This window comes from Chenopodium quinoa, unplaced genomic scaffold, assembly GCF_001683475.1.
Source record: "Chenopodium quinoa cultivar QQ74 unplaced genomic scaffold, ASM168347v1, whole genome shotgun sequence".
NCBI lineage: Eukaryota > Viridiplantae > Streptophyta > Magnoliopsida > Caryophyllales > Amaranthaceae > Chenopodium > Chenopodium quinoa.
In genome coordinates, this window is record NW_018743850.1 from 5064560 (window position 1) to 5089848 (window position 25289).

At 36.0% G+C, this 25289-nt stretch overlaps 3 protein-coding genes across 3 annotated transcripts; 1 reads left to right on the top strand and 2 right to left on the bottom strand.

Moving 5' to 3' along the window:
* Positions 1-318: 318 nt before the first annotated feature.
* On the top strand, positions 319-3376 carry LOC110686048 (putative pentatricopeptide repeat-containing protein At1g68930). Its single transcript, XM_021862620.1, is given in 2 exon segments — positions 319-691; positions 694-3376. Coding segments are annotated over 2 exon segments (2220 nt in total). The 5' UTR covers positions 319-594; the 3' UTR covers positions 2817-3376.
* Positions 3377-3827: 451 nt separating this feature from the next.
* On the bottom strand, positions 3828-8988 carry LOC110686049 (putative U-box domain-containing protein 42). The gene is given in 6 exon segments (XM_021862622.1): positions 3828-4702; positions 4704-5937; positions 6093-6402; positions 6787-7369; positions 7371-7951; positions 8888-8988. Coding segments are annotated over 6 exon segments (3108 nt in total). The 5' UTR covers positions 8918-8988; the 3' UTR covers positions 3828-4332.
* A 3123-nt stretch (positions 8989-12111) lies between these two features.
* LOC110686050 (DNA-directed RNA polymerase 1B, mitochondrial-like) lies at positions 12112-25289 on the bottom strand. Its single transcript, XM_021862623.1, has 19 exons — positions 24262-25289; positions 20396-20596; positions 20183-20316; positions 19993-20062; positions 19829-19887; positions 18945-19065; positions 18720-18833; positions 18510-18641; positions 17985-18401; positions 17771-17821; positions 16959-17029; positions 16443-16527; positions 16054-16206; positions 15361-15435; positions 13944-14033; positions 13808-13855; positions 13543-13657; positions 13344-13447; positions 12112-13055 (listed from the first exon to the last, which is right to left on the bottom strand). The coding sequence occupies exons 1-19, from the start codon at positions 25075-25077 to the stop codon at positions 12945-12947; spliced, it is 2967 nt and encodes a 988-aa protein (XP_021718315.1). The 5' UTR covers positions 25078-25289; the 3' UTR covers positions 12112-12944.

Sequence of the window (25289 nt, forward strand, 5' to 3'; positions counted from 1 at the left end):
AATGTAAAAAAATATTTTTTTGTTAGTGGTCCCATTTCATTATTAGTAACGTGTCAAGTATTATTTGACGGACGAAAATGGGAACTGTGTCAAGTATTATGGGACGGAGGGAGTAGGTATTTGTCAAATTAGCTATTAGAAAAACATGTTCACTATTTCACTAATAGAAATTTGATTTTAGCACACCCTTAATTAATTTTGGCACCCCCCTATGTGAGAAGAGCATAGAGAACTGTGCTCTCACATTAAGGTGTGACAAAATTAATTCTCTCACTAATAGTGAGTAGTAAATTATACTAATTCGTACTATTTAAGATATCTGAGATAACTTTTGATAAACACTACTTTACAAACTACACTAGATTATTACTTGCATTATTTTGAATCACAAGTAAAAATATTGGAAGATTTTTCAAAAATCGTTACCGAATATGCCCTTAATATCCGCCCTTAGTGACAATATTATTTATAGCTTTAAGCCCTTTTCTTTACTTGAAACAAATTTTCCCACAAAATTCACAAATCCATAAATATAAAAATACAAATATGAAAACCAAATAATATCTCCCCGCCACATTTAACGGTCAAAATACAATGTCAACAACCTCAAACTACTACTCCTCAATCCTCAAAAAATGTTGCGAAACTCTAAACTTTAAACTTGTAAAAAAGCTTCATTGCTTCATCATCAAAACCCAGATACTTTTCTATCAAACACTCTTATCAGCACATACAATCACTTCGGAAATTTGGTTTATGCACGCCATGTGTTCGATCAAATGCCAAAACCAAACCCCTTTTCTTGGAACATTCTATTGTCAGCTTATTCCAAGGCGGGCCGTCTGGTCGAAATTCTGGATTTCTTTCATTCTATTCCAATTAAAGATGGTATTATATGGAATGCGTTTATTTCAGGGTATGCTAATTGTGGGAAATATAATAGTGCTGTGATGGGTTACAGGACTATGTTAGAGAAGGGTACTATGAACTTAAATAGGATAACGTTTTCAACGATGCTTATATTGTCGTTGAATATGGATTGTGTTGATTTGGGTAGGCAGCTTCATGGGCAAATTGTAAAGTGTGGGTTTCTTTCTTATATGTTTGTGGCTAATCCGTTGGTTGATATGTATTCCAAGTTGGGATTTGTTCGTGATGCACAACGGGTTTTTGAGGAGGCACCTGAGAGGAATTTGGTGATGTATAATACTATGATTGCAGGGCTTTCGCGTCTTGGGATGTTTGATGAGTCGTGGTGTTTGTTGCATAGTATGCCATATAAAGATTCGATTACATGGACAACTATGATTACAGGACTTACCCAGAATGGTTTTGATAGGGCAGCTGTTGTTCTGATGAGAAAGATGCGAGAGGAAGGTTTTGCCATGGACCAGTTTACTTTTGGAAGTGTCTTAGCTGCTTGTGGGAGAATGGGATTCTTGAAAGAAGGGAAAGAACTTCATACTTATATAATACGAACAGGATATCAAGGGAACGTATTTGCTGGCAGTGCTCTCATTGACATGTATTGCAAGTGTAATTGCATACAGTATGCAAGGGCAGTATTCGAGAGAATGACCCACAAGAATACTGTCTCATGGACTGCAATGCTAGTGGGTTATAATCAGAGTGGACTGTCTGAGGAAGCTATTAAAACTTTCCTCGAGATGCAAAAGAATTCAATTGAACCGGATGACATTACATTAGGAAGTGTTGTTAGTTCGTGTGCTGATTTATCTTGTTTGGAAGAGGGTGTTCAATTTCATAATCAAGCTTTATTGTCTGGTTTAATATCCTTTGTTGCTGTTTCTAACGCACTCATTACCTTGTACGGAAGATGTGGAAGTATTGAAGATTCCTTAAAGTTGTTCAACGAGATGAATGTCAGGGATGAAATCACCTGGACTGCATTAATTTCTGGATATGCTCAATTTGGAAAGGCCCGTGAAACAATGCATTTATTTGAGGAAATGCTTTCTCATGGACTTAAGCCTGATGAAGCTACTTTTGTCGGTGTTCTTTCAGCATGTAGCAGAGCAGGTCTAGTAGAAGAAGGAAAACAGTATTTTGACTTGATGGTGAAAAAACATGGTGTAGCTGCAACTCCTGATCACTATACTTGCATGATTGATCTTTTCAGTCGTGCTGGGAGGTTAGAAGAAGCCAAGAGTTTTATTTCTGAGATGCCTTACATCCCTGATGCAATTGCTTGGGGTACAGTCCTGAGTTCATGTAGAGTCTATGGGAACATGGAAATCGCAAATTGGGCTGCCGATTCTCTATTTGAACTAGACCCTCAACACCCTGCAGGTTATGTCTTGCTTTCCAGCCTATATGCTGCTGAAGGGAAATGGGAACATGTAGCTCAGTTGAGGAAGGGAATGAGAGATAGAGGCATAAGGAAAGAGCCTGGTTATAGTTGGATTAAGTTTAAGAATAAAGTACATGTATTCTCTGCTGACGATCAGTCCAGCCCGTATTTGGACCAGATATATGCTGAGATGGAAAAGTTGAACCTGAAGATGATTGAGGAAGGTTATAAACCTGATTTGAGCTCTGTTCTTCATGATGTTGAGGATTCCGAAAAGATGCGAATACTGAAGCATCACAGTGAGAGACTTGCAATTGTTTTCGGCATGATGTTTGTACCGCCTGGCCTCCCCATTAGAGTGGTTAAGAATCTTAGGGTTTGTGGTGATTGCCACACTGCAACAAAGTTCATATCTAAAATTACACAGAGAGAAATACTTGTAAGAGATTCTGTCCGCTTTCATTTATTCAAGAATGGAACTTGTTCGTGTGGAGATTTTTGGTGAACTCTGTTATCAAGTATGATAATGAGGATATTGAGCGCTTTACTTGGTTTCTTACATCTTTATTGTGAAGTCTTTGCACCTGTGGGGACAGTGCAATGAGGAAAAGGTTATATGAACAGCCTAGTTCAGGTAACAGTCGAAGCATTTGCTCATGTAAATGCAGTTTTCTTGAGGCTAAAACAATAGAGGAATGCTTGGGGCTTGTCAGAGATGCATGACTCTGATTGCTTCCATTCAGAGTGGTTTCACAATTAGAGTTTGAGATTTGCTTTCAGCTACGCTGTTACTCATGAGTCTGCTCGCTGAACTGGGATACAACCCTGAATAAGGACTGCAAACATCAGTGGACAAGTGAGCCTTTATCCTTGTTTGTAATTTCAGGTCAATTTTATTTCATGTTTCCATAGGTACTTCTCTAGCGTATGCACATAGGTAGAACATCATTGGACTTTCATACTTCATAATAGTGTTTACAAAAGTACACTTTATAGCTTCATTAATACCCTGTTCTATGAAGGTTACCAACACACATTGTTTTGGCACTGAGATTACTGACATGAATAAACATATAATTCTCTCATCATCAATGAAAGCTGATTCAGTCAGTATCAAGAAAATTGTTCAATTTTGGAATACAATGGAGAATGGACTATATAGTATATATTACGTGTTAATAATTAGTTGTCCAATACTTCTTAGCTGCTGTCAAGTAATAGGTCTGTAAAGTGTCTTTTCCAATCAAGAGTTGAATGAAACATCTCTGCAATTGCTTGATGAGGTTTCATATGCTTCAATTTTTCTCTAGGCGAGCTGTGAGTGTCTTACTAAAAAGTATTGTATAATTTAATGATTTGTACATTGCTTGGACAAATTAAAACTGAGTATTAATCTGTTATTTATAAAATAAGTTGATGATTTGAAAATTCATGTACAGATGAATCTAACAAGATTCCGTGTGACTAGGTTTTTAATCGTAAATAACCAAGGATGGTCAAAGTGAAGGATATGAATAGTGTCAACAGTTATTATGTTACAACCAAAAAAAAAAGGAGAAAAGTGTAACTTAACAAAAACACATCTTAAGTTTAGTGCTAATGGATACTAACAAAACTTGCCTGATGGTATGGCCCTAAGTAACTCGGAAATGAAAAATCTGGCTGTTACTCCATTAATAGCTTGGAGCCTTTTTGAATGAAAAGTAGTTTGATGAAAGAGATCAACTGCATTGTATAAATGTAAATAGGATTCATGGTCTCAGTTCCTTCTTGATTATTTATGAGCCTGTTAAGTCCAAAAGGGAAATAGTTTTATTTACAAGGGAAAATAGAATCCCTTTCTCACAGTGATTTCCTGTATGCATAAAGAACAATAAACATCTAGTTAAGTCTCCCAAGTCTATACAAGTGTTATTTTCAGACTAATATCTATTTTTTTCTTTGTCATTCACGTTATTTCTAGGATCACCGTGTACTTAATCTCTCTAATATTCAAAGTGTCACATTCACCATTGGAAAAATCAAGTGGTAAAGGTGCCAGTGAGACTTGGCATCTTATCTAGGTATCGTAGAATGTTTTCTGCCGTCTGTCTTGTGTATGCATCTCCATGATGGAAGGCAGTCACCACTGTAATATAAAATAACTTATCTTGTGATACAAGAGATAAAGATCTTTGCCCACCTTTCACTAAGAACCTCTCAATCATCCAAAATGCTTTCTGCCACAGAATTTCATTCTTATGATATCGCACTGCTTTTAACACTCGTTGTATCGTATTCATCTCATCCAGTATGTTCACACTCTGTTCCACATCAACGTTATCATCCAGTAATGTCGATAATGCTGATAATGCAGCTTCAGCCACCTGAACATTCTGATGATCCAGGCATAATAAGTCTCTCAACTGCCCCTGCTTCAACTAAGAAAAATGTATCTTTTTTGGAGCAAACACCTTTATGAACTACACAAAGTTCCACTTTGGTCTTCCTTGATGACCCAGAGGCTAAAAACTTGGGTTGGTAGAAAAGATTGAAGAACTTCTTTCGCTTTCTTTGTGATGGAAGAACCTGGGATGGCTTTGAGAGACGTACTGATTGTGCTGAGAGTTTCTCTAATCCTGTAGAAGCTAAGATTTGGACATCATCTTTTGATGTTTCCAATAACAAATCAGTTAAAACTGCAGTGAAATTGTGATTTATTGCCAAAAACAACATCTGAGAATCATATAATGTTGCTGTGAATCTGACTAGTACACCTACTAGCCCCTCCAAGTACATACAGGCATACCTGTTTTGTCTTGTTCCGCTTCTTTGGATTTGACTTATTGAATGCAAGATTTCAGGGATTGTGTTCTTACTGAGCAAAGCCTGATTGAGAGTGAGGTTTTGATGAGGAAGTTTAGCCAGAAATGAGACTGATAGAGCTTGCCTTTCAGTGATCTGACTAGAGTTAGAAGGGCTTCGGATAAGACCCTCAGGTTGGCCATTTAATTTGCAGAGTCTGTCAATTAGTAAATGCCCTATGTGGGATGAGAGTAGAATCAGAAGTTTTATTGCTGCTACTGCAATTTCATCACTTGGGTTGTTGATGAGTTCAATAAGTGTGTAGCTTGCTTCACCTTCCCTGACAGCTGATGTAATTGGGTTATCTGACTTCAAAGATTTTGCCATGCAATAGAGGATTCTGATAAGATTCAAATTCAGATCATCCGGGGTGGAATTTTTTATCATGTAGACGATGTTGAATACGACATAACCTGAAACCATGGTATGGCCTTGACTATTTACAGTCAGATTCTCAAATCCGATCCCAGATTCGAGGATATTTGCTAGTATTGCCGAGGCTTCTTTAAGTGAATCCATCGGTTCACTATATATTTTTTTGGTAAATATTTCTTCAATCATATCTCCCACAATTCCAGCTTCTACTAGTATTTTACCACTGGCAGAGTAAGAGGATATTTGAACAAGAGCTTTAAAGACAGCTTTTCTAGTCAAGGGATTTCCGTTGTGCAGCATTTGGATGAGAACAGGAGTTGTTCTCTCTGCCACATAAGTCTTGCTGTCATCTTCAAGTACTATTTCACCTAGGTAGGTCATCATTTCCAACTTCCTCTCCTCAGATCCTGCTCACAGTTTCAAGATTTTACATGGTTTAGATCATGTTGTCTAAATGCATTAAATACTTCTAGTTGGCTAACTTTGCATAGAAAACTTAAGGGAAATTGGCATGATTTGTGAATGGTAACTCAAAACAATGAGAAGTAAATATTGGGTTTACCTTCAATCAGATTGCTAAGAAGAGGTTCCAAGTATCCTATTTCTGCCATGAACTTAATATTGCTGGGACACCGCTCCATATAATTCAAAATTTGACCTGCTGCTTCTGAAGCAAAGGTGTCTATAGATCTTTTGTATTTTGTTTGAAGCAGAATCAGAATTCCTCCAGTGACACCTCCTATTTTCTCTGAGAGAAAACTAGACTTGGAAAACTCAATTAGGAGTAATAGTGCAGCGTGTCTTATTGGTTGGTAGCTGCTGAACAGCATTCTGATTGTTGCAGATATCGCTGGTGTCTTCGCAATTTGCTCCTGCTCATCCAGTATTATCAGTCAGATGAATAAATTAATAGTCTTGTTAAAAAAAAAATTAAAAAAAAAAAAATTAGCTGCTTTTTGTGCATAAATGCAACTGTTGCCGGACAAAAACTATTAGGCCGAATAAATAAGGATTTATAATATCTGTACCATTTGGTTCATCAGCTTTGGATATCTGTATTTCTTACAGCTGATACATTATTCTCTTGGGTCTTTCTGTTAGCTGATCACTTCTCTGTCCTTTTGCCTCTAATATCTACTTGTTAGCCAAATCTAACATTCATTTTTCCTAAGATATTTCAATTCATATATATGGATAATAAAAGGAAAGTCTTCTTATTAGGGGAGGGTGTGGGAGAGGGAGAGAAGGGTACTAACCTTTGCTTCACCTTGCTCAACTAATAAACGAATCATTCCCAATGTTACGCATCTCACAGTTTTGTCTCTTAACTCCAGAAGCCTGACAAGCAATGGTATTATTCCTATGTTGTACACTTCCTTTATTTTCTTGGGATTTCTTTGGCAGAGGTTCTGCAAATCCTTCAATGCTTCGAGTATCATACTCTCTGTGCTACCTATGGACAAAGCTGCACGTATGACTTTGAGTCGTGCAGAATCATTTCTGTCTTTCCACTCATGTACTATGTTTCTTAATGCTATATTGGGACTCATAGCCCTGCTCTGGAGCTTCTCCCTGGTGATAGGACAGTCAACTTCTTCTGAATTTCCAAATTTTTTGAAATACTCTGTGATAGCCCTCCTCTCGTACTTCAGTCCACTACTTATGGTCACTGGGTCATCCATGACCTGGTTAGTAAGTGGACAAATGAAACTCTTATACATTGGCTCCATATGGGTATCAACTTCTGTCATACTTCTTGATAATCTGTTACTCATGTTTCCAACAATTCGATTGCTGCTTTCACTTGCACTTCTAATGGCTTCCATTATCTGTGGAGATAGATACATGAGAGTTTTCTGAGCAGACTACCATGCTGGTTGAATATAGGTCTGATTCTATTGGCATTAGTTCTACATTTGGGTGATTCTCCAGATACGGTTGATTTGTTTTCTGCTGATTGGGCTTGGTTTCTTGTACTGGACTGATCTCAAAACGAACATTTCTCATCTCCTCTGAGAGTGAGCTGATTGTAATATCTGCATACTCTTCATCCTTAAATGCAGATGGTGGTATTAAACTCAAGTCATGACCCATTTGATTAATAATTTCTTCTAGCTGTTTTATCATGTTCTTCACCTCATCATCCATGATAGTCTGTCCATTTTGTTGAAGTTTCCCTAAGATGCCTTTCGCCATATCACTGCTTTGAGATAGAGATTGTAGTATCTCAGTTTCATTAGCTAGGCTGTTCTCCGAACTCTGAAGCCCCCTAATAGCTGAAGAAGTACGGTAGAAATAGCTTGCGACAGCAAGGAAGTTGTTATGTTCTGGATTTGCACTTGGAATGGATTCTATTATTTCTGAGAGCGATGCCAGTAACTGTTTGCTAATTCTCTTGAAATGCTTTACATCTCCATCACACTGAGGAAACAAGAAAATAGAAAACATTACACTGAATATGTGTGATTTCATTCACCCTTTTTAATTATTTTCTTTGTGAATGTACTGTATGAGTTGATTATAAGGCATTGGTGAGCTTCTCTCTCATCCATCTCTTTCATTGTAAATTTTAGCTGCTATTAATGTATGAACATATTGTGGCTACTAACAGGGAAGGTATATGCTCTTGGGTTGGAATTGGTATGATGTGAATTATGAGGGAAAGTTCGACTTCCTTATTTACAAAACGAAAAATATGTTCAATTCCTTTCCTGGAATTTGTCCAACCAAACGGATAGATCCTTTATGTGTTTTCTTATATTTTATAACTTCTTCTGTTGTGGTCCTATTTCAGCTGTATTTTCTTCTGTTTTCATATTAAGATATCGAAGAAACCCCCCTCCCTTTCCTTTTAGTTTCATTTTTTTGTTCTGCTATTGCCTTGTGCTTAACTTACTGCTGATCTGTCTCATCTCGCATAAATCATGTTCTCACATGATTTCTAAATTTTCTTGCTGCCTAATAATAAGCGAACTTCTTTACAAATTAACATATTTTTATCGACACAGTTATATTGTTTCTTGAATAAAAAATTTGTGTAACAAAAAATTCTAATGCTTTTTTTCTGTGAATAGGAAAATGAAAGAAAGATAAGAGTTCACACAGATATATACACACTACCAACAGAGTAGAGGGGCTTATGTTCTGCTCATTTATATTGCAAAATACTCAATACATTCCTTCATTCTCTACCATATTATTTTCTATGTGATTAATGTTTGTAACATTCTACTTATCCTAACCTTTGTAATTCTGAACCAAGTAATGTGTTTGTGAACTGCAGGATAGTTGAAGGAGCAAACTGCATATATAAATGTAGTAAAAATTAGAGAGAAAAGGACTAACAAAAATTCGTACCATAACTTCATCGGATGTGCTGGTTGACATGGCGTCTGTCAGCTTCCTTTATCGGAGCCTATCTTCTCATTTTTCACTCGGTTCTCTCTTGGAGATGCTTCTTAAGGTGAGAGAGTTGTTCTTGAATTAGTCACCGGTTGTTGTTTACTAAACTAATTACAAAAATCTATTGAGGTAACTTGCTGGCACTCATTTTTACAATTCATTTGACTGAGTCGTATCCTAGTTGAGCAAAGTCTAGGAGCTTACTTGTTTTGTTGGCTGTAAGACTTTTTTCTGATTAATCTCTTATTCTGCACTTTACTGTCATCAAAGATGATTGTAAAATACTAATTGACATCAGGCAAATTCTTATTAATAAACTGAAATATACAATAATAATATGAACCTAGCTTGTTATCTCATATCCTGTTAAAGTTTTCATGCAGTCTCACTGTAAACCTATAATATGCATGTCTCGTTAGCAGCAGTATCCATTCTTTTGCTCTGCAAAATATAGTTGCACTTTTGTTGCGTAATAAACAACTCCCTCTGTTCGTGAAGTAATATCACTATGATTTATCATTATTGATTTCTCATCTCAAGATCTCCCATTAGTATATCTTTACAATTCTTATTTCTTTGCATACGTGGATATTACAGCTTCAGCTTCACAATTAACCCCTTCCATTATTGTTGTGAAAGGTCCTAGGCTCTTACCAAGCTTCGGTCTGTTGTGGGCGTCTCTTCAGGTAAACCGTCAAATTGATCTTTAAATTTCATGAAAACATGGATAGACTTGAATGCTTAAACTGAGTAATGAGACTTGGTAAGCACAGCTTTGACATTTTAAGACTTGTCCTATAAAATTACTGTTGTCATGATAATGATGGTGGACAATATGTTTCCAACTAGATTAGCTCATGTCGATACACGGATATAATAAAAAGAAATTTTAATCATGTACATTTTCAACTCATATTATCACTCAAAATATAAAATCTTTGTATAATATAAACAAAACAACAAAAATTAAAACAATATAATCAAAAGAAAATTCATGTCTACAACAAATTTAGTGGATTTTGTAATTAGACGGCGTAATCACATATATACTAGGGTAATATTTGCTTTCCTTAAGATTAGCTATATGTAACTTAAGATAATGTACTGTACAAAAGTATTTTGTAATCAATATTTAGCTTTTCTAAAATATATATATATATATATATATATATATATATATATATATATATATATATATATATATATATAGAAAATTGGAAGAGGAAAAAAGAAAGGTTTAGGCGGGAAAATATTGAAGAAGAAGCTGACACGTATACAATTTGGAAAAAGGATGATGTCAGCAGTTGTTAGTTTAGTATTATTTATTTATAGATAGATTTGTTAATTAGCAAAAAAAATTTTAATGATCAAGTTGCTACCACCTTGTAAAGATGGCACTGGGTCGGGCTGGCCTGAAGCCCAGCACGAAAAAAGCACGGCACGGTACTATGCGTGTGGGCCATGGGCCGCCTTTATTTGGGAGAAGCTCGATAAGGCACAGCACAACTGGCCCGACACAAAAAAGCGTGCTAAAATCAATGTAATTTTGCTTAGGCATGCAAGCCCGGCACGATGGCAAGTGGGCTTGGGCCGTGCCCGGGCCAACCTTTTGAAAACTTCAGCCCGGCACGGCACGAAACTCATGGGCGAGTCATGGGTCGGCCCTAACTTGCCCCAAAGCATGTGGGCCTGGCACGAGGCACGACCCAGCACGGCCCAAAGTCAACTTTACCACCTTGTTGCATTCAGAAGTAGGAATGCATAAGCATGTTTTAATTATTCAGTGTACCTTATCTAAAAGAGGCCTGTTGTCAAATGAAATGAAACTGAGGTAAGAGGCCTTGTACCTTGGCTTATTATTTTTGCGCTTTATTGGGAACCTCTTTTACACATTCAATCATTAATCATTAGTGTATTAATGGCTTATGTTGTGGACGTCACCTATCTTGGGTAATTTAAATCTTGTGAAATATGTAGTACCCATGCACGACCCAGCACGGCCCAGAGCCAACTTTACCACCTTGTTGCATTCAAAAGCAGGAGTGCATAAGCATGTTTTAATTATCAGTGTACCATATCTAAGAGAGGTCCTGTTGTCAAATGAAATGAAACCGAGGTAAGAGGCCTTGTACCTTGGCTTATTATTTTTGCACTTTATTGGGAACCTCTTTTACACATTCAATCATTAATCTTGTGAATTTTCTTTATTAATGTATTAATGGCTTATGTTGTGGACGTCACCTATCTTGGTTAATGAAATCTTGTGAAATATGCATTATTACGCAAGACTAGAAACTTGGGTTTGATTATTGTTTATGCTATTGATCCTTGTGGGCCAAGGCTATCTATAGACCACACAACTAAATTATTGATGGGGTGTCTAAATATAGTTTTATATTGTTATTTAGATTGAAATTATCTTACAGAGTACTTATTTAAAGCACAATACTCTACTTGAAAAACTCTTCATCCCCATCAAAAAAAATAAGAAAAACTCTTCATCAATTACCTAGAAACATACTTCCTAGTTTTCAACCATGATGTCATAGGTAACTTTAAAAACCCTAATCTAAGAAAAGATAAAAGGATAAAAATTTAAACTGAAACAAATTGGGACTTGACCAATTCAATTGAAAAAGATTGAGTGCAATTAATTTTGTATGTCGAAATTAAAAAATCAAATGAGGGTAGTTCTTGGGAACATAAAACAACAATGTCTTTTACATTTCAGATTCAAATTAAATGGTTAACGTTAACCATTATAGCAACTAGGATATTGAAAATTTGAAACAGATAAGAAAAGAAATACCTAATAATAATATTAGGGAAGAGGTCAAAGTATAAAATTTGAAATTACCTGCTTTCATTTGAAATTAAAACTTGCAGGTCCAATAAATATCCTTTACTAGTTCAACCAGCATTACAAATTTACAACTTGTAACTTCGTTCTTCCGTCCCACGTATGTGAAATATGACTAGTGAAATACGTAATAATTAAATACATAATATGTTAATTATTTTGAGATGAAAGGAGTACATAGGGTATTTTTTTTTTTAAACATAATATTGTCGGCCAAGGTGTTCTTCAAATCATCACACCCATGTTAGATAAAAATTGTTTTGCTTTGACATTGTTTGATTTATTTCAAGTTAAACAATCGACAAAGATGCAAAGAGAATGGATCAAATAAATTCATACTTGTTTATGATGGACAATACAATGTTCACATTTATCCTTTCACTATACAAAAAGTAACACACTTCAAGGGTTGCATCAAATTTGATGTTTAGGAAAACTCGAATATTCTTAATACAGGATACTTCCATGCCAAAAAAATTTGTTCCTACAACATAATTCTACATAGCTCAGAAAATTTCGTATAATTGATCAGAGAGGGAGATAAGAACACTATATACATTAGTAGCACAAATGGCGTATATGAATCTATGCAGACAACAATCCAATTCCATCTATGGATATGGTCGCTCTTTATTCTGTGTAATGTCCCATAAATAAGTAATCACTAATCAGTTACAAAAATGCCTGGCACCTAACGTATCTCTCACCTAAGGTGCTTTTTGCATCACCACCTGTTGCTGCACCCGTTGACACATGAACAGCTGCTGTAAAATCTGCTTACTGCAACTGCCATCAAGTTTCCTTTCCTGTTTTCCATCAAGGAGCTCGCCTTCTCTGTTTCTCTTTTTATTTTAGGCTCAAGATACTTAAAAGCAGGATTCCCAGCAAATAAAACACGGAGGGAACAGCTCTAATCCAAGAGACTAAGTAGATCTGCATCATCATCCAATGTGCAGGCAGATGGTCCAAAGAGACTTCTTTCCTTTCGCCATCTCCATTATCACATGTGCGAGGATAGGAATCCAACACTTTCCTTAGTTAATGAACCAACAAATACCGAGATTTTTTTTTATTGGTCCATCATCATCTTTGTGTTTGATCAGGTGAAGGCTATATACTAAATAAATCAATCATGGACTTCCTGTAGTCAGACTAATTGAAGAAATAAGGAGACTCCAGAACTTCTCGTAAGTCAAAATCTCCACGTTCAGGGAGAGGAGGAAATTGTAATGTTGGGAAAGATTCTTGAAAGCTCTCCAACAACTGCACACATATATCCCTCAAGTTATAAACAGATACATCGATGAAAGCAAATATACTAAAGGTTGGCTGCAATGAGCCAAAGTTCAGGTCCAAGGGGTCCATTTGAAGGAACCGTAGATTTCTAGTTTATCAAGACAATAAAATAATAAATAAAGCCCCTCCAAACGAAAGTTCTTTGCCTTTTCCCACTCAAACTGACCCAAATATATAAAGAAAAAGAAACACAACTTTTATGGGAGACCAAATCTTCATGGATCAAAAGGGTACTCATCATATATAAAAACTTACATTCTCGAGTATAGGTTGTTCATAGAGCTCAACAAACTTCTCCCTTAATATCTGGTTCATTTTGTCAACATCACATGCATGTGTCCAATATGAATCATGAACTCCTACAAAAACAAGTGGACCAAATTCCTTGTTAGAGTGAGATATGCATGAATCCCCTTCAGCCAGAATACGGAAAAGTGGAGCATACAAAACAGACCTGCAAAATTCATACCAGCCTGTTTGCAGGCAATGGCAGTCATCATCATGTGGGAACCATCAAGGGAGTGGACAAAATTTGGAGGAAATGCTGTTCTTTGGCGCTTAGCCATAACCTTGCATAAAATACATAATATAATATCAGCCTTATACGAAAAATAAGCACACAACTGACAGCCTATGAGATGGGGGGAATGGGGGGAGGGGGGATACTGGAATAGGAAAACCTGTGGACTATAACTTTACTTCTATAGAGTAAGGGTTACCTTATCAGTATCACAGCGAAGGGTTAAAACCTGAAGAGAAGTTTTTACCTGCAATCATACCAACTGCATGTTAGGAGGAAAAGACGAACCTTCAGAAACAACTAGTAGTCAAAAGGTCAGGAGCTTAGAATGTTACAAGTCGTCTTCCATGATTACGATAAGGTTGAACAACAGGGAGTCCAAGGGGTGTTGACCATCGCACAGGCTGGTTTTCAGATGCTATGATCTGTTTTACAGGCAAACATAGATAGACTGACAAAATGAGTTTACAAACACTAAATGTCTAAAACACATAACATTGAAAAAAAAAAAAAAAAAAAAAAAAAAAAAAAAAAAAAAAAAAAAAAAAACCCTAAACTAGATATTTAACACAGTATATTACCTCTGCTTCATATTACTCGCAACATTTGCCAAAAATGGCCGCTTCACATTACTCGCAACAAAGTGATTCCTTTCCTTTTTTAGTAAGTTTTTTTGTGTGATTTTACAAAATTACCATTACTTTTTTTTAAACACCCTAATCAAAAAAACTGATTTTATCTTATTAACTTAAACCCTAACATTGATTAACTTAACTATTTCCACCAAAATCAATCCCCTTCCATCTAAATTCATCATCATCCCAGCCACCTTCATCATTCAACCACCTTCATTTTTTTTTTTTTTTTGAAATCATTCAATCACCTTCATCATCCTTCATCTTCTTCCTCATTCCATTAATTTTCTCTCTTCCTTCATCATCAAATTTCTTCATCTTCTTCCTCATCCCCATTATTTCTCTCTCCTCCTCCAACCCCATCCTCAAGGTTTTTCTAGAGGGTTTCGTGGGTTTGCGGGATCGGTGGGTTCGTTGGGTTAGTGGGTGCGCTGGCTTGGTGGGTTCGCTGGCTTGGTGGGTGCGCCGGATCGGTGGGTTCGTTGGGTTAGTGGGTTAGCTGGCTTGGTGGGTTCGCGGGTTCGCTGAATTTGTGGGTTTTCGTGGGTTGGTAGGTTCGCGGGTTTGGTCGGTGTTTTGTGCAGCTGGTGGTGGTTGGTTCGGTGTTTTGTGGCTGGGTTGTGGGTGGTTTCGTTGGTGGTGGTGGTGGGTTGTTTCGGTGCGGGTGGTGGTGGTCGTGAGTGGTTTCGGTGCTGCTAGTGGTGGTGGTGGGTGGTTTCAGTGCTGTTGGTGGTGGTGGTGGGTGGTTTCAGTGCTGTTGGTGGTGGTGGGTTAATTATTTTAATTTTTGTTAAATTTGTTTTTTTTTTTTTGGATTGGATTAATACTCAAGTATATGCTCTTATTTTTCAATAACTACACTTAAGATCTTTAGCCTAGGAGTCCGCGCGCAACATGTTTGTTGCGAGTAATCTAAAGAGGAGGGATTATATAATAATAATAATAATAATAATAATAATAATAATAATAATAATAATAATAATAAAAAGATTAATAAAAGAAAAACTGATTTTTTGTTAAGTAAAAGATTTTTTTTTTCAATAACAGTAATCTAACTTACAGCTCAAAATCTTAATTTGTAGCAGACAGGTAGGTCAGAAAGATAGAAATTACAAACCTTAGCACAGTCACCAAGCCAGCCCATTATGCTACGTGCTGCTTCAAACATTTCTTCTAGTGCAGTCATGGTGGTCTGCTCATGCAAAAGAACAAAAATACAAACAAATAATGTGAATATGGCAATTCAGGTGAAAAAAGAATTCACAGCTAAATACCAGTTTGATTGATCACTGGAAGAATACTACACCAGCATGTAACAATCTCAAGATAGGTGGACTATTATCAACTTTACACAAAAATTGTACATGCAGACTATAGATGATAAACCACAGTAGAATAATTCTCGCCAGAAGGGGAAAGACCAATATTATCGTTCATCAATGCTTTTTACATCCTCTCTACTATTCACTCGCTTAAGTCCTGAATACCTAGTATAGTCCATTTCCTTTTTATTTCGTTTCTATGGCCCAATCACATTGAATTCCCCTTTGTCTTTTTCACCAAGTCTTAACAGAACATTACTCCTTTAACCTTGGTTTGATAGTGGGTGTTTATAGTAATTGTAGCACAATACTTGGGCTTCCACAACTCATGAAGCATATCCTATCTTGCCAGATTTAAAGGTTGAACGAGTGTCTGAATTAGACCAAAATATACATGTATAGGTAACAAGTTGCCCTCCCTTGAATCCTTGATGAAATTTAAAACAAAAGCAACACAAAACAAGCATGCCGTAATTGCATTTACTGACCTTAGCAGCATAGCACGATGCAGCAAACAACTCATTATCATCTACAATGGCATCACGTTCTTTCAGTCTCCTTTTAATTTGATCACGAGCACCAATATAAGTGACACCATACACCGATGTCATTACAGTCTGCTTGACCAGCTTCCTATCCACCTAAGTTTTGGCATCAAATTAGCCAAGTGTTATTCCAGGTTATCAGCTATTCAGATAAAAAGAAAGAGCAGAACATAAAATATAGAAATTATATACAGCATAAACACATTGTCTAAAACTATCATAATCAAACGTAAGATTTACGTATTTGATGTCACAAACAAAGATTCTCAAACCAACTGAACTCTTTGAGCAAAAAGCCCCTTGTCAGAGTCGTTCAAAGTAGGATGAGATACCTGATTTAACAGAAGCTTTGCATGGAATGCATTAGGTTCAATTGAAGGATCTTTCTCAGCATCACCACGCATTATTTCAAAAACTCTGCATGGAAGCAATTGGGTGGCAATTATGAGAAAAATTGGCCATAAATACAGAGTTCCTCACAGCTATGAAGAGTACATATCATTAATCTTGTAGTAAGATGAGATCAGATGCATCACTTATTTCCTTTTAACATCTATAATTAGGAATAGAACCCGAAATGAAGCTAGTTTCTCTACACAAAAAGCACAAGCCATCAATCTAATTTTTGTTGCCTACAGAAAACATGTGATCAACTATTAAAAATGATTTGCCAGCCCAATAGACGGAAAAAAATCCGAATCTTGGAGCTAGATAGAAGTCACAACACTGAACACACAAGTACGACTCAGTGATGTCATGTGCAGTAACACATTCATTTAATTCATTACTAGTATTATAAGCTCACATAACTTAAAAGTCCAATTGATTTTTAGGAGTTATTGGCTTACCGAGCAGCAATCCCAGAATAAACATCAGCTGGTTTACCCCCAGCAACAAGATTCACAGCCTCTGCTCCAAGCTGAACAAATAATGATCATCACATTCATCAGTAAGAAGAAAAATTGCATCAGCGCTCCAGGCATAGCTACTTTGCTATTCCTAGATGTCATATTACTTAGAGATAATTGCCTGTCTCACTAAGTCAGCTAGCCATAATTGGCAGCCGGCTGACTGGAGTCAGGGCACATACAGGATATAGCATAGATGATCTACGTCATAATGCCTATTAGTTTGCTTTCCTTTTGACTATTTTTCCTTCGTGTTTTTCCCTGTTATTTTTTTTTTTTCTTTTTCCAACTATCTTTAGAATAAAAACGTAATAATTAATTTCATACTTATATTACTATAAATTACAAGATTTCGTAATTAAATTCCACCATGATTTTATTGACAGCAGATAAACATTCTTCATCTTCTGTATGATTTAATCTGCTACTTCTAGAGGATTCTCAAGCCTAATTATAAAATGATTGAAGCTTTGATATCTGTACCGTTCAGAGAAAAAAAAAAAAAAAAAAAAAAAAAAAAAAAAAAAAAAAACGTATAAAAAAGCTTCGTAAAAAGTAACGCAAAACATGTACACATAGCTAAGAAAGCAAATCTGGTTTTCACCTGACATGCTAAGAAAGCAAAAACAATTTCTGAATTTCGTCTCATAAATAGCATTCATTCATCTAGGTTCTGTGGAAAATGCATCCATCTTGCCATAAAACAGAACCAGAAAAATAAAAAGTAGACAACGTAACAAGAGGCACATTACCTTGTCTCTTCCGAGGGCAGCGTAATGTTGTAAACCATTACATGAACCATCCTTGCGAAAGATAAAAACCACCACAATAAAGAAAAAAAGGAAGTCAAGTCTCATTCGGTAAAACCTTAAAAGACATTTACAGTAAGGAAGAGATGGATTTTCAGCAAAAATACGCTCCTTAAATGCTTAAAGCAGAATGTTGATTCCAGATGAAATGAAGTACCTGATGGATAGGAATATGAGATAGATAGTCTTCCGGAGACGAGCTTCTTAATGCTTCGGTAAGATTAATGCATGCTGCCAGGCACTGGAAAGGATCTTCTGCAGTTAACCACCAGCGTCTACCTTCCAAAGGCCTATCTGCAGAATCGAAAACATCATCCAGACGATTCTCCGTAAATGCTATCCGACCCTCATATGACAATTTGTCAACACCACCAGCGTATAAATTTGCCACATGTACTTTGAGCCAGTTAAGTCCTGACTTTCCAAGAGGACGTCCCTCTGCAAACTCTAGGATACCCCGACATAAGTCAGAACCAAGATGATTCAAATGAGGGTGCATGGGGTATGCACGGCCTCGGAAATCCAGGTTGTGTGGATAGTAAAATCCCTCCTCATCCTTCATCTTTCTGGCCACCTACTCTTATCACAAAAAAAAAAAAAAAAAAGAGGCATGAATATCCAAGTAACTATCATTATTAAAATTGAGCAGGTGACAAAAGTTTATGCAAAGACAATGACTCACAGCTAGCTTGAGTTCTGTATCACAACGTTGAGAGTGCCTTTCTGCATTATCTTTCTTGACATGTTTAACTTTCCACTTCCATTTCTTAATTTCTTCCGCATCATCTGTATCTGGTTCCTCTGGTAAGGGAATCTGCAACATGATTAACATTAGCAACAAGAAGAACAAACCACCTTTCCCAAAAGCAAACATCTTGATAGACAAACATACATCTTCGCGGTCAACTAAGTCGGCAAGGCAACCTCCACTTGCCCATATCCTGTCTATGATACTAAGCACCTTTTTATTGACCTTCCATTTGGTGTTACCAAGTGTATCAAGAGCCTGAATCACCGTAACAGAAACTAAATTACTTTGTCAACATGAGAAACGTAAAAAAGTTGGACAAAAACTAGGAAGAGCATTCCTTAAATAGCATCAAATAATAAACCAAACCTCAAAAACGGTATATAAATTGTTGTCCCTTGCAACCCTTTTAAGAGCATCTCTTTGTTGTTTAACTCCATGAGTTCGCATAATATAAGACGGAAGATATAGGTATGCTCCTTTGTCATACCTAACAAAGCAAACAAGGTTCAAAATCTATAATCTATAACCTATAATACACATTATAAACATTCCTAAAACAGTATACATGCCACATGGCACCTTTCTCATGCACTAGAAACATGCCACACCATTCACAATGAAATTATTACATACTAATAAAAATGCTTTGTTTAGTATTTGAGCTCATGACCAACCATAGAGGTCTTACCATATTAACCATCTTTAATTTATGCTTTCAAATTTAACTCAAATTAAATTTATCTAGCATTGATTGGGGTGTTTATTTTGTATTCTTTTCCATTAGATCCTCTACAGTTTACTAATACTCATTATGGACTTTATGTATTATAAACTTAAGTAATATACAATATGATATTTAAAGTAATTACCCAAGGCATCGCTCAGGCCACACAACAGTGTAGACTAAGATGTATGTTCCGAGAAGACATGTCAAAGATGCAAATTACATAATCTGAAATTAATCAAACATCCTCTGTACCCTTTCCTCTCCACCCAAAAAAAGCACAAGAAAGCAAAAGATGTTTGGATAGGGACATCAATAATCAATAAAATCATCTATAGGTAGACTTGAGAACAAAACTCCCAAATCTTGCACATGAAAAAAATACAGTACAATGTCAATTAGCTGTTGCCATTATCAGAAAAGTAATGCCAGGAAAGGTTATTTCATGAGATTAAAAGAAGAAAAATGAAAAATCAGAAGGGCTTGCTAATCGAAAAAGGTACAGCACAAAACTAAAAATGCATACCCAGTCCAGTTCAACGGAGGAATCAACATTGGCATATAAGGAATCACCATGTGCCTTGCCTGATTGAACAGTCAAGCAAAAAATCAATACCATTATTCTTGATGAAATCAATGCAAAAAAGGGCAGAATGGCAAGGCAACACTTGGGAGCCAGAATGTACTCACAGTTTTTTCCAAACCCCTGCGGACCAAAGGATCACATTCTATAACTCCATACCTCCTACGGACTCCTTTTCTGCTCAAACCAAAAACAGTAGCTTAATGATTCACCTTTTTTTTTTTTTTTTTTTGGGGGGGGGGGGGGGAATGGGCTGGGGAAGGTACCATGTCGAAAATCTTTTAAACTAAAACTTACAGTGATTCTTTACAAACAGTTTTTTGAGTGTGGATGAATGCAGGGCGAATGTCAGGTGGACCATCTGCTAATTGATCTGCTGGAGGTTGTATATATGCTGTGTCTGCTAGTAGTTGAATTAATTTGCAGCCCACCTATGCACCACAAATAATAGAAACATATGAAAGTCAAATCTTCAACCACGGCCAAGAGTCTGTAGCAGGAATTACAAACCTTTACTTGGTTGTCCTGGCTCCACGGCTTTGAATCATCTTGTCCTCTCACTATTTCTCGAACCTGCTGAAGTTTTTGCTTCTTCATCAAAGTTGTGACCTTCTTTGCAAGCCTCTGTTGTGCTTTTGCTGAATCATCCTCATCATTATTGTTAGCTGCAGGTTTTTTCTTTGATTTTTCCAAGAATTTTCGAATTTTAGCCTGACACAAACATCAAATTGAGTTAGCTAGTTCATATACCCTCCCTCCCTTTAGGCCAACAACGTGTACCAAAATAGCAATTTAGGCTTTGTTCTCTTCACCTTCTTCACATTACTTATCTTGTTACAGTTACACCAGACCAACCAGACCAAAAGAGCAAAAAAACTAAACACCTATTATTTACTATTGCTAACATTATTATGATTAGGATTACCTTTTTGTTGTTTTCTTTATTATCAATCATATTATAGTAATTGTTAGCTACAAAATCACTGTTAGTAATAATTATTTCCTCCATTTCTTTTGGGCTGACACGTTTCCTTAGTCACGTTTGCCAATGCACAGATTCAACCATTAACATCTTTAATTACGGATAAGAAAAAACTATAAAATGTTGACATTTTGAAATATATATCGCGACGAATACATGACTAGATTTTCCATTACGTATAAATCACAAAACACAGTCAAAGGGAAGTGTGTGAATCACCTAAAGTAAAAACGTGTCAAAAAAAAAACGGAGGAAGTATTATTGTTACGAACTCCATAATATTTGATCTTCGTCCACTTTTGTTTGCCCCATTTGAATAATTTAATTTTTGCTTGAACGAAGTTGATGAGAGAAAAAAAACTAAGGGACCTAATGTAGTGAATGTGAGAATAAAGTAGTGGTCCCTTATAGCCATAATATTATGTGTCAAACTCAAAGGGACAAACTAAAAAGGGACTAGGGAAAACATAAAGGATGGACTATGGAGGGAGTACTTCAAGATGAAGCAAGGCTGAATCAAATTTTAGTCAGTTATGTTTATGTTTGTGAGAACCATTGAAGCTTACTCGTGACTTGTATAATAATTTGTATATAAGGTACTTTCTTCCATTAATTGATGCGCTAATGAATTGACCCTAAAATAGCATATCCAAGTTATAAGACCACTCTCAATGATGAGCAAAAAAAAATGCCCAACCACTATCTCTCTACCCACTTTCTCTCTCAACAAATCTGTTTTGCCCACGGGCAAATTTTTTTCACAATTTCTCTCCCAATGGTGAGCAAAAAAAAAAAATGCTTGCCCACTACTCTCTCTCTCTTACTTTTCAATACCCCACCATTACTTTCTCTCTCCTACACAACACTTCTTTATTTATTAATTTCATTTATATTTTAACAATATTACTCCAAATAAATAAAAACTAGTCTAAATTTGTGTAACTTATTTTTTTTTATTTGTGTCGTTTTTATCGTTAAAATAAAGAATATGAAGGATTTATGGTATTTCTGAAATTATACCAAAATATACCAAAATGCATGTCTATTTATAGAGAATTACATTTTATGACCGTTGGTAATTTTAATTTTTTTTTTTTTAATAAATTTTTATTTCAGAATTTGCATTACAAAAAATATAACCATTGCAAATTGTGGGGCCCACCAGAGCACTATTCATCCTTTATTTTGCTCATCTTCATTTATTTTGTCATCTCATGGGCAAAATAACAAATGCCCATGGGCATTTTCACTTTTTCTCACCATTGCAAGACTACTTCTACAAAAATGCCCATGAGCATTTTATTTTGCCCACCATTGTAAGTGCTCTAAGAAAGCCTATAAAAGTCACAACTGCAAAGTTTGCAAATTTTTAATTGTTCAACTATGTAATTAAATTGCGTATAAAGTCCAAGTAATAAATGCCCAAGTTTCCTTTGTCCAATTCTAAAATGATCCCTATGCCTCATTGGCTAGGAGGTTAAAACAAATACCAATTGCTTAAAATATATATCCTAGACTTATGACACGATAACTTCAATGATCCAATTTCTCAACCAATGTGACCAACAATAATCTCAAACAAAGGAGAGCAAAACATTTATTTCAATACTCCTTCCGTTTTCTAAAAGTGTTACATTTGCTTTAATAGGCCGATCTTTTGTGTGTGTGTGTGTATTACACTACCATTTGTGGCAAACCATTTATATTAATATTATATCTCTCTCCTCTCATGGTCCTCATCCTACTTTATATTTTTGTTATTTTTCTCTAATCACATCACTTAGTTTGTAACAAAATATTAACCCCATTATATCTTTTTACAATTTTTTTAATACCCCAACTAACCCACTTAATAACAACCACAATCAAAGCATTAATCCCAAAAATAGGGTCGGCTACATGAATCAAGAATTCATCTCCTATACTCGCCAACCATAATCCTATCCTTATTCCCAATGTCATATGCTCTTGCAAATCCAACTTTTTCATGTCCATCTTAATTCCTTCTATTTAGGTCATCTTTGGTCTTCCACAACTTCTTCTAAGATCCCCTCGATCCCAACCCTCTACTTTCCTTACTAGTGTTTTTTTTTATCTCTACCTAACATGCTGAAACCAACGTAATCGGTTCTACCTTATTTTTATCCAAATGTGTCTACAACTACAACTTTCCTTTTGATATCTTCATTTCTAATCCTATTCTGTAAGATCTAAACACACAAATCTATGCTCCTCCCAACTACCCTACATCTGATTAAAAGAAAGTTATAAATATTATGTGACAATGAATTGTAACATTAAAAAAAATTAGGAAGCATTACTTTTGAAATCATGTTAATCTCACCAAAGAAAAATGACTTATTTATTGAAAGGTTTTGTTTGTCGTATACTTACTCTCATCTTTTTTAGTTGACACATTTTGACTTTTGGCACTATACACAAACTCTACTATGACTAGCTTTTGCGATTTATAATTATGATGAAACATATTCATGTAGGGTCTTGTTAGAATCGTCTCAATGTATATTTCATAATATCAACATTCTATAATTTTTGCTTGTTGATAATTAAATATATTAATCAATAAAACCCGTGCGTTAGCGTGATAAAGGGAATGTGTCATAAAAAAGAATGGAGGAAGCATCATATCTTATTGATATATAATGATTAGAAATTTAGAAGTGTTAAGATAAAGATGATCCGAATAAAAGAGCTACATAGCCCAATACCATAATAATTACATGTATCATCAATCAATGTGATTTTCAGTGAAGAGGCCTGATGTAGCACAACCTTTGGTAAAATTAGCCCTTGATGCGGTTATTATAATATAATACCTCCATTACTAAAAGATGTTAACACTCTAATCATTGTTATTTGTTTTGATTATATTAGGAATCTTAATATTTTATATATCTTATTAGTTTAGAATTTTATCTATTCAGGGTTTATGTTGGTCGAATACCCTATATTAAAGTGTCATTGTATTATTTTTGGGAGTAGAGATTGATTATGTACCAAATTGTAAAACCACGTACTTGTTCCTGTGTCACATATTGATGTAGGGCATGACCGAAAACCAATCTAGTATAACAAACAAAGCACCATCGAACCAATCTCTCACTAGTAGACAGCACGGCTGCCATAATCACAATTCAAGACAGCCAGTAGACAACAGGCTTACTACGTTACTATTGTACAACTAAAGAAGTTTTCCCCATCACTTACATTTCAAATGGTTAACCACATTACACATCCAAACAATTAAAAAGTACTAATCTACAAAGTATAACTTCTATAGTTTTCCTTTTTACTCCATAGATATCCACATTAATTGATTCCCAAACACATTATGAAATAAATAGTACACTAAGAGTTGTAAGCTGGGCATTACCTCCTGTTCAATAGCTTCGCCGATTTGGGTAGCCGCCTGGATCACAGTGGTACTACCATTACCAGTGCCAGTCATCAACAAACCCATCAGCTTATGCATTGTGATAACGGCCATCATATCCGCCGGCAATTCATCGAAACACTCACCATAAAGCGGCCGGTTCCTCCCTACCTTACTCGCCTCCTGATGAGCCTTAATTGCATCCTTCAAAGGCTCAAACCAACCCAAGAACAAAGACTTCATGTAAGGCAAATTAGGGGCAAGCTTCTGCTCACACATATCAGCCAACAACTCCTGATACTCTCTCGCCGCCTCGTTCCACGCTTCAGTCTCCACTTTTATCTGTCTCTTCCTAAGGCCATTGTACCTCCCTGCAGTCATCCCAGCAACCATATTGATCGGCTCCTTCCGCCGTATCGATTGCGGCTTTACTCTCTCTAATTTTTTGATTTCATCAACCAATTCACGGATTTCATCATCTTCTTCAGAAGATGCTGTCACTATCTCTTCTGCCGCAGCAGCAGTTGCATAAGAACAACTCATTGATTGGGCATAAAACCCAGAAATACCAAAAGGGTTTGCATAAAACATGTAATTAGAACCACCCATTTCACTCATTTGACTTAATAACTCACCATTTCGCCCAAAACCCAACATTGGAAACCTGGGATTAACACTATTTTGCCCTAAAATTTGCCTGATTTTTGCTGAATCTTGTGATGATTCCTTCCATCTATAGACATTTGAAGAGGGTTTAAGCTCTCCTGAGTTTCTAATCTTCCTCAAAATCTCAGATTTTGAAGCTTTTTTCCACATCTTTTGACTGTTTTAAAAGATCCAGCAGAAATTTGTAGATATAACTTAATACCCAGAAAAAATTAGAGGAAAAAATAGGAGTTGAAATTGAAATGGGAGAAACAGAGGAAAGAGAAGAAGAAAGGAGAAGGCCGGCGCTAAGACGGATATCCGCCAAAACCCTGCTTAAACCTAAGATTGTAGCACGATTTTGGTTGAATACAACATGTCAA

Coding starts and splice junctions, on each gene's coding strand:
- LOC110686050 (XM_021862623.1), bottom strand. CDS start 25,077: ATGTGGAAAAAAGCTTCAAAATCTGAGATTTTGAGGAAGATTAGAAAC. Junction 20,317..20,395: donor GCCAGGACAACCAAGTAAAG/GTTTGTAATTCC, acceptor TGTGGTGCATAG/GTGGGCTGCAAATTAATTCA. Junction 16,528..16,958: donor TATTCTGGGATTGCTGCTCG/GTAAGCCAATAA, acceptor GCTTCCATGCAG/AGTTTTTGAAATAATGCGTG.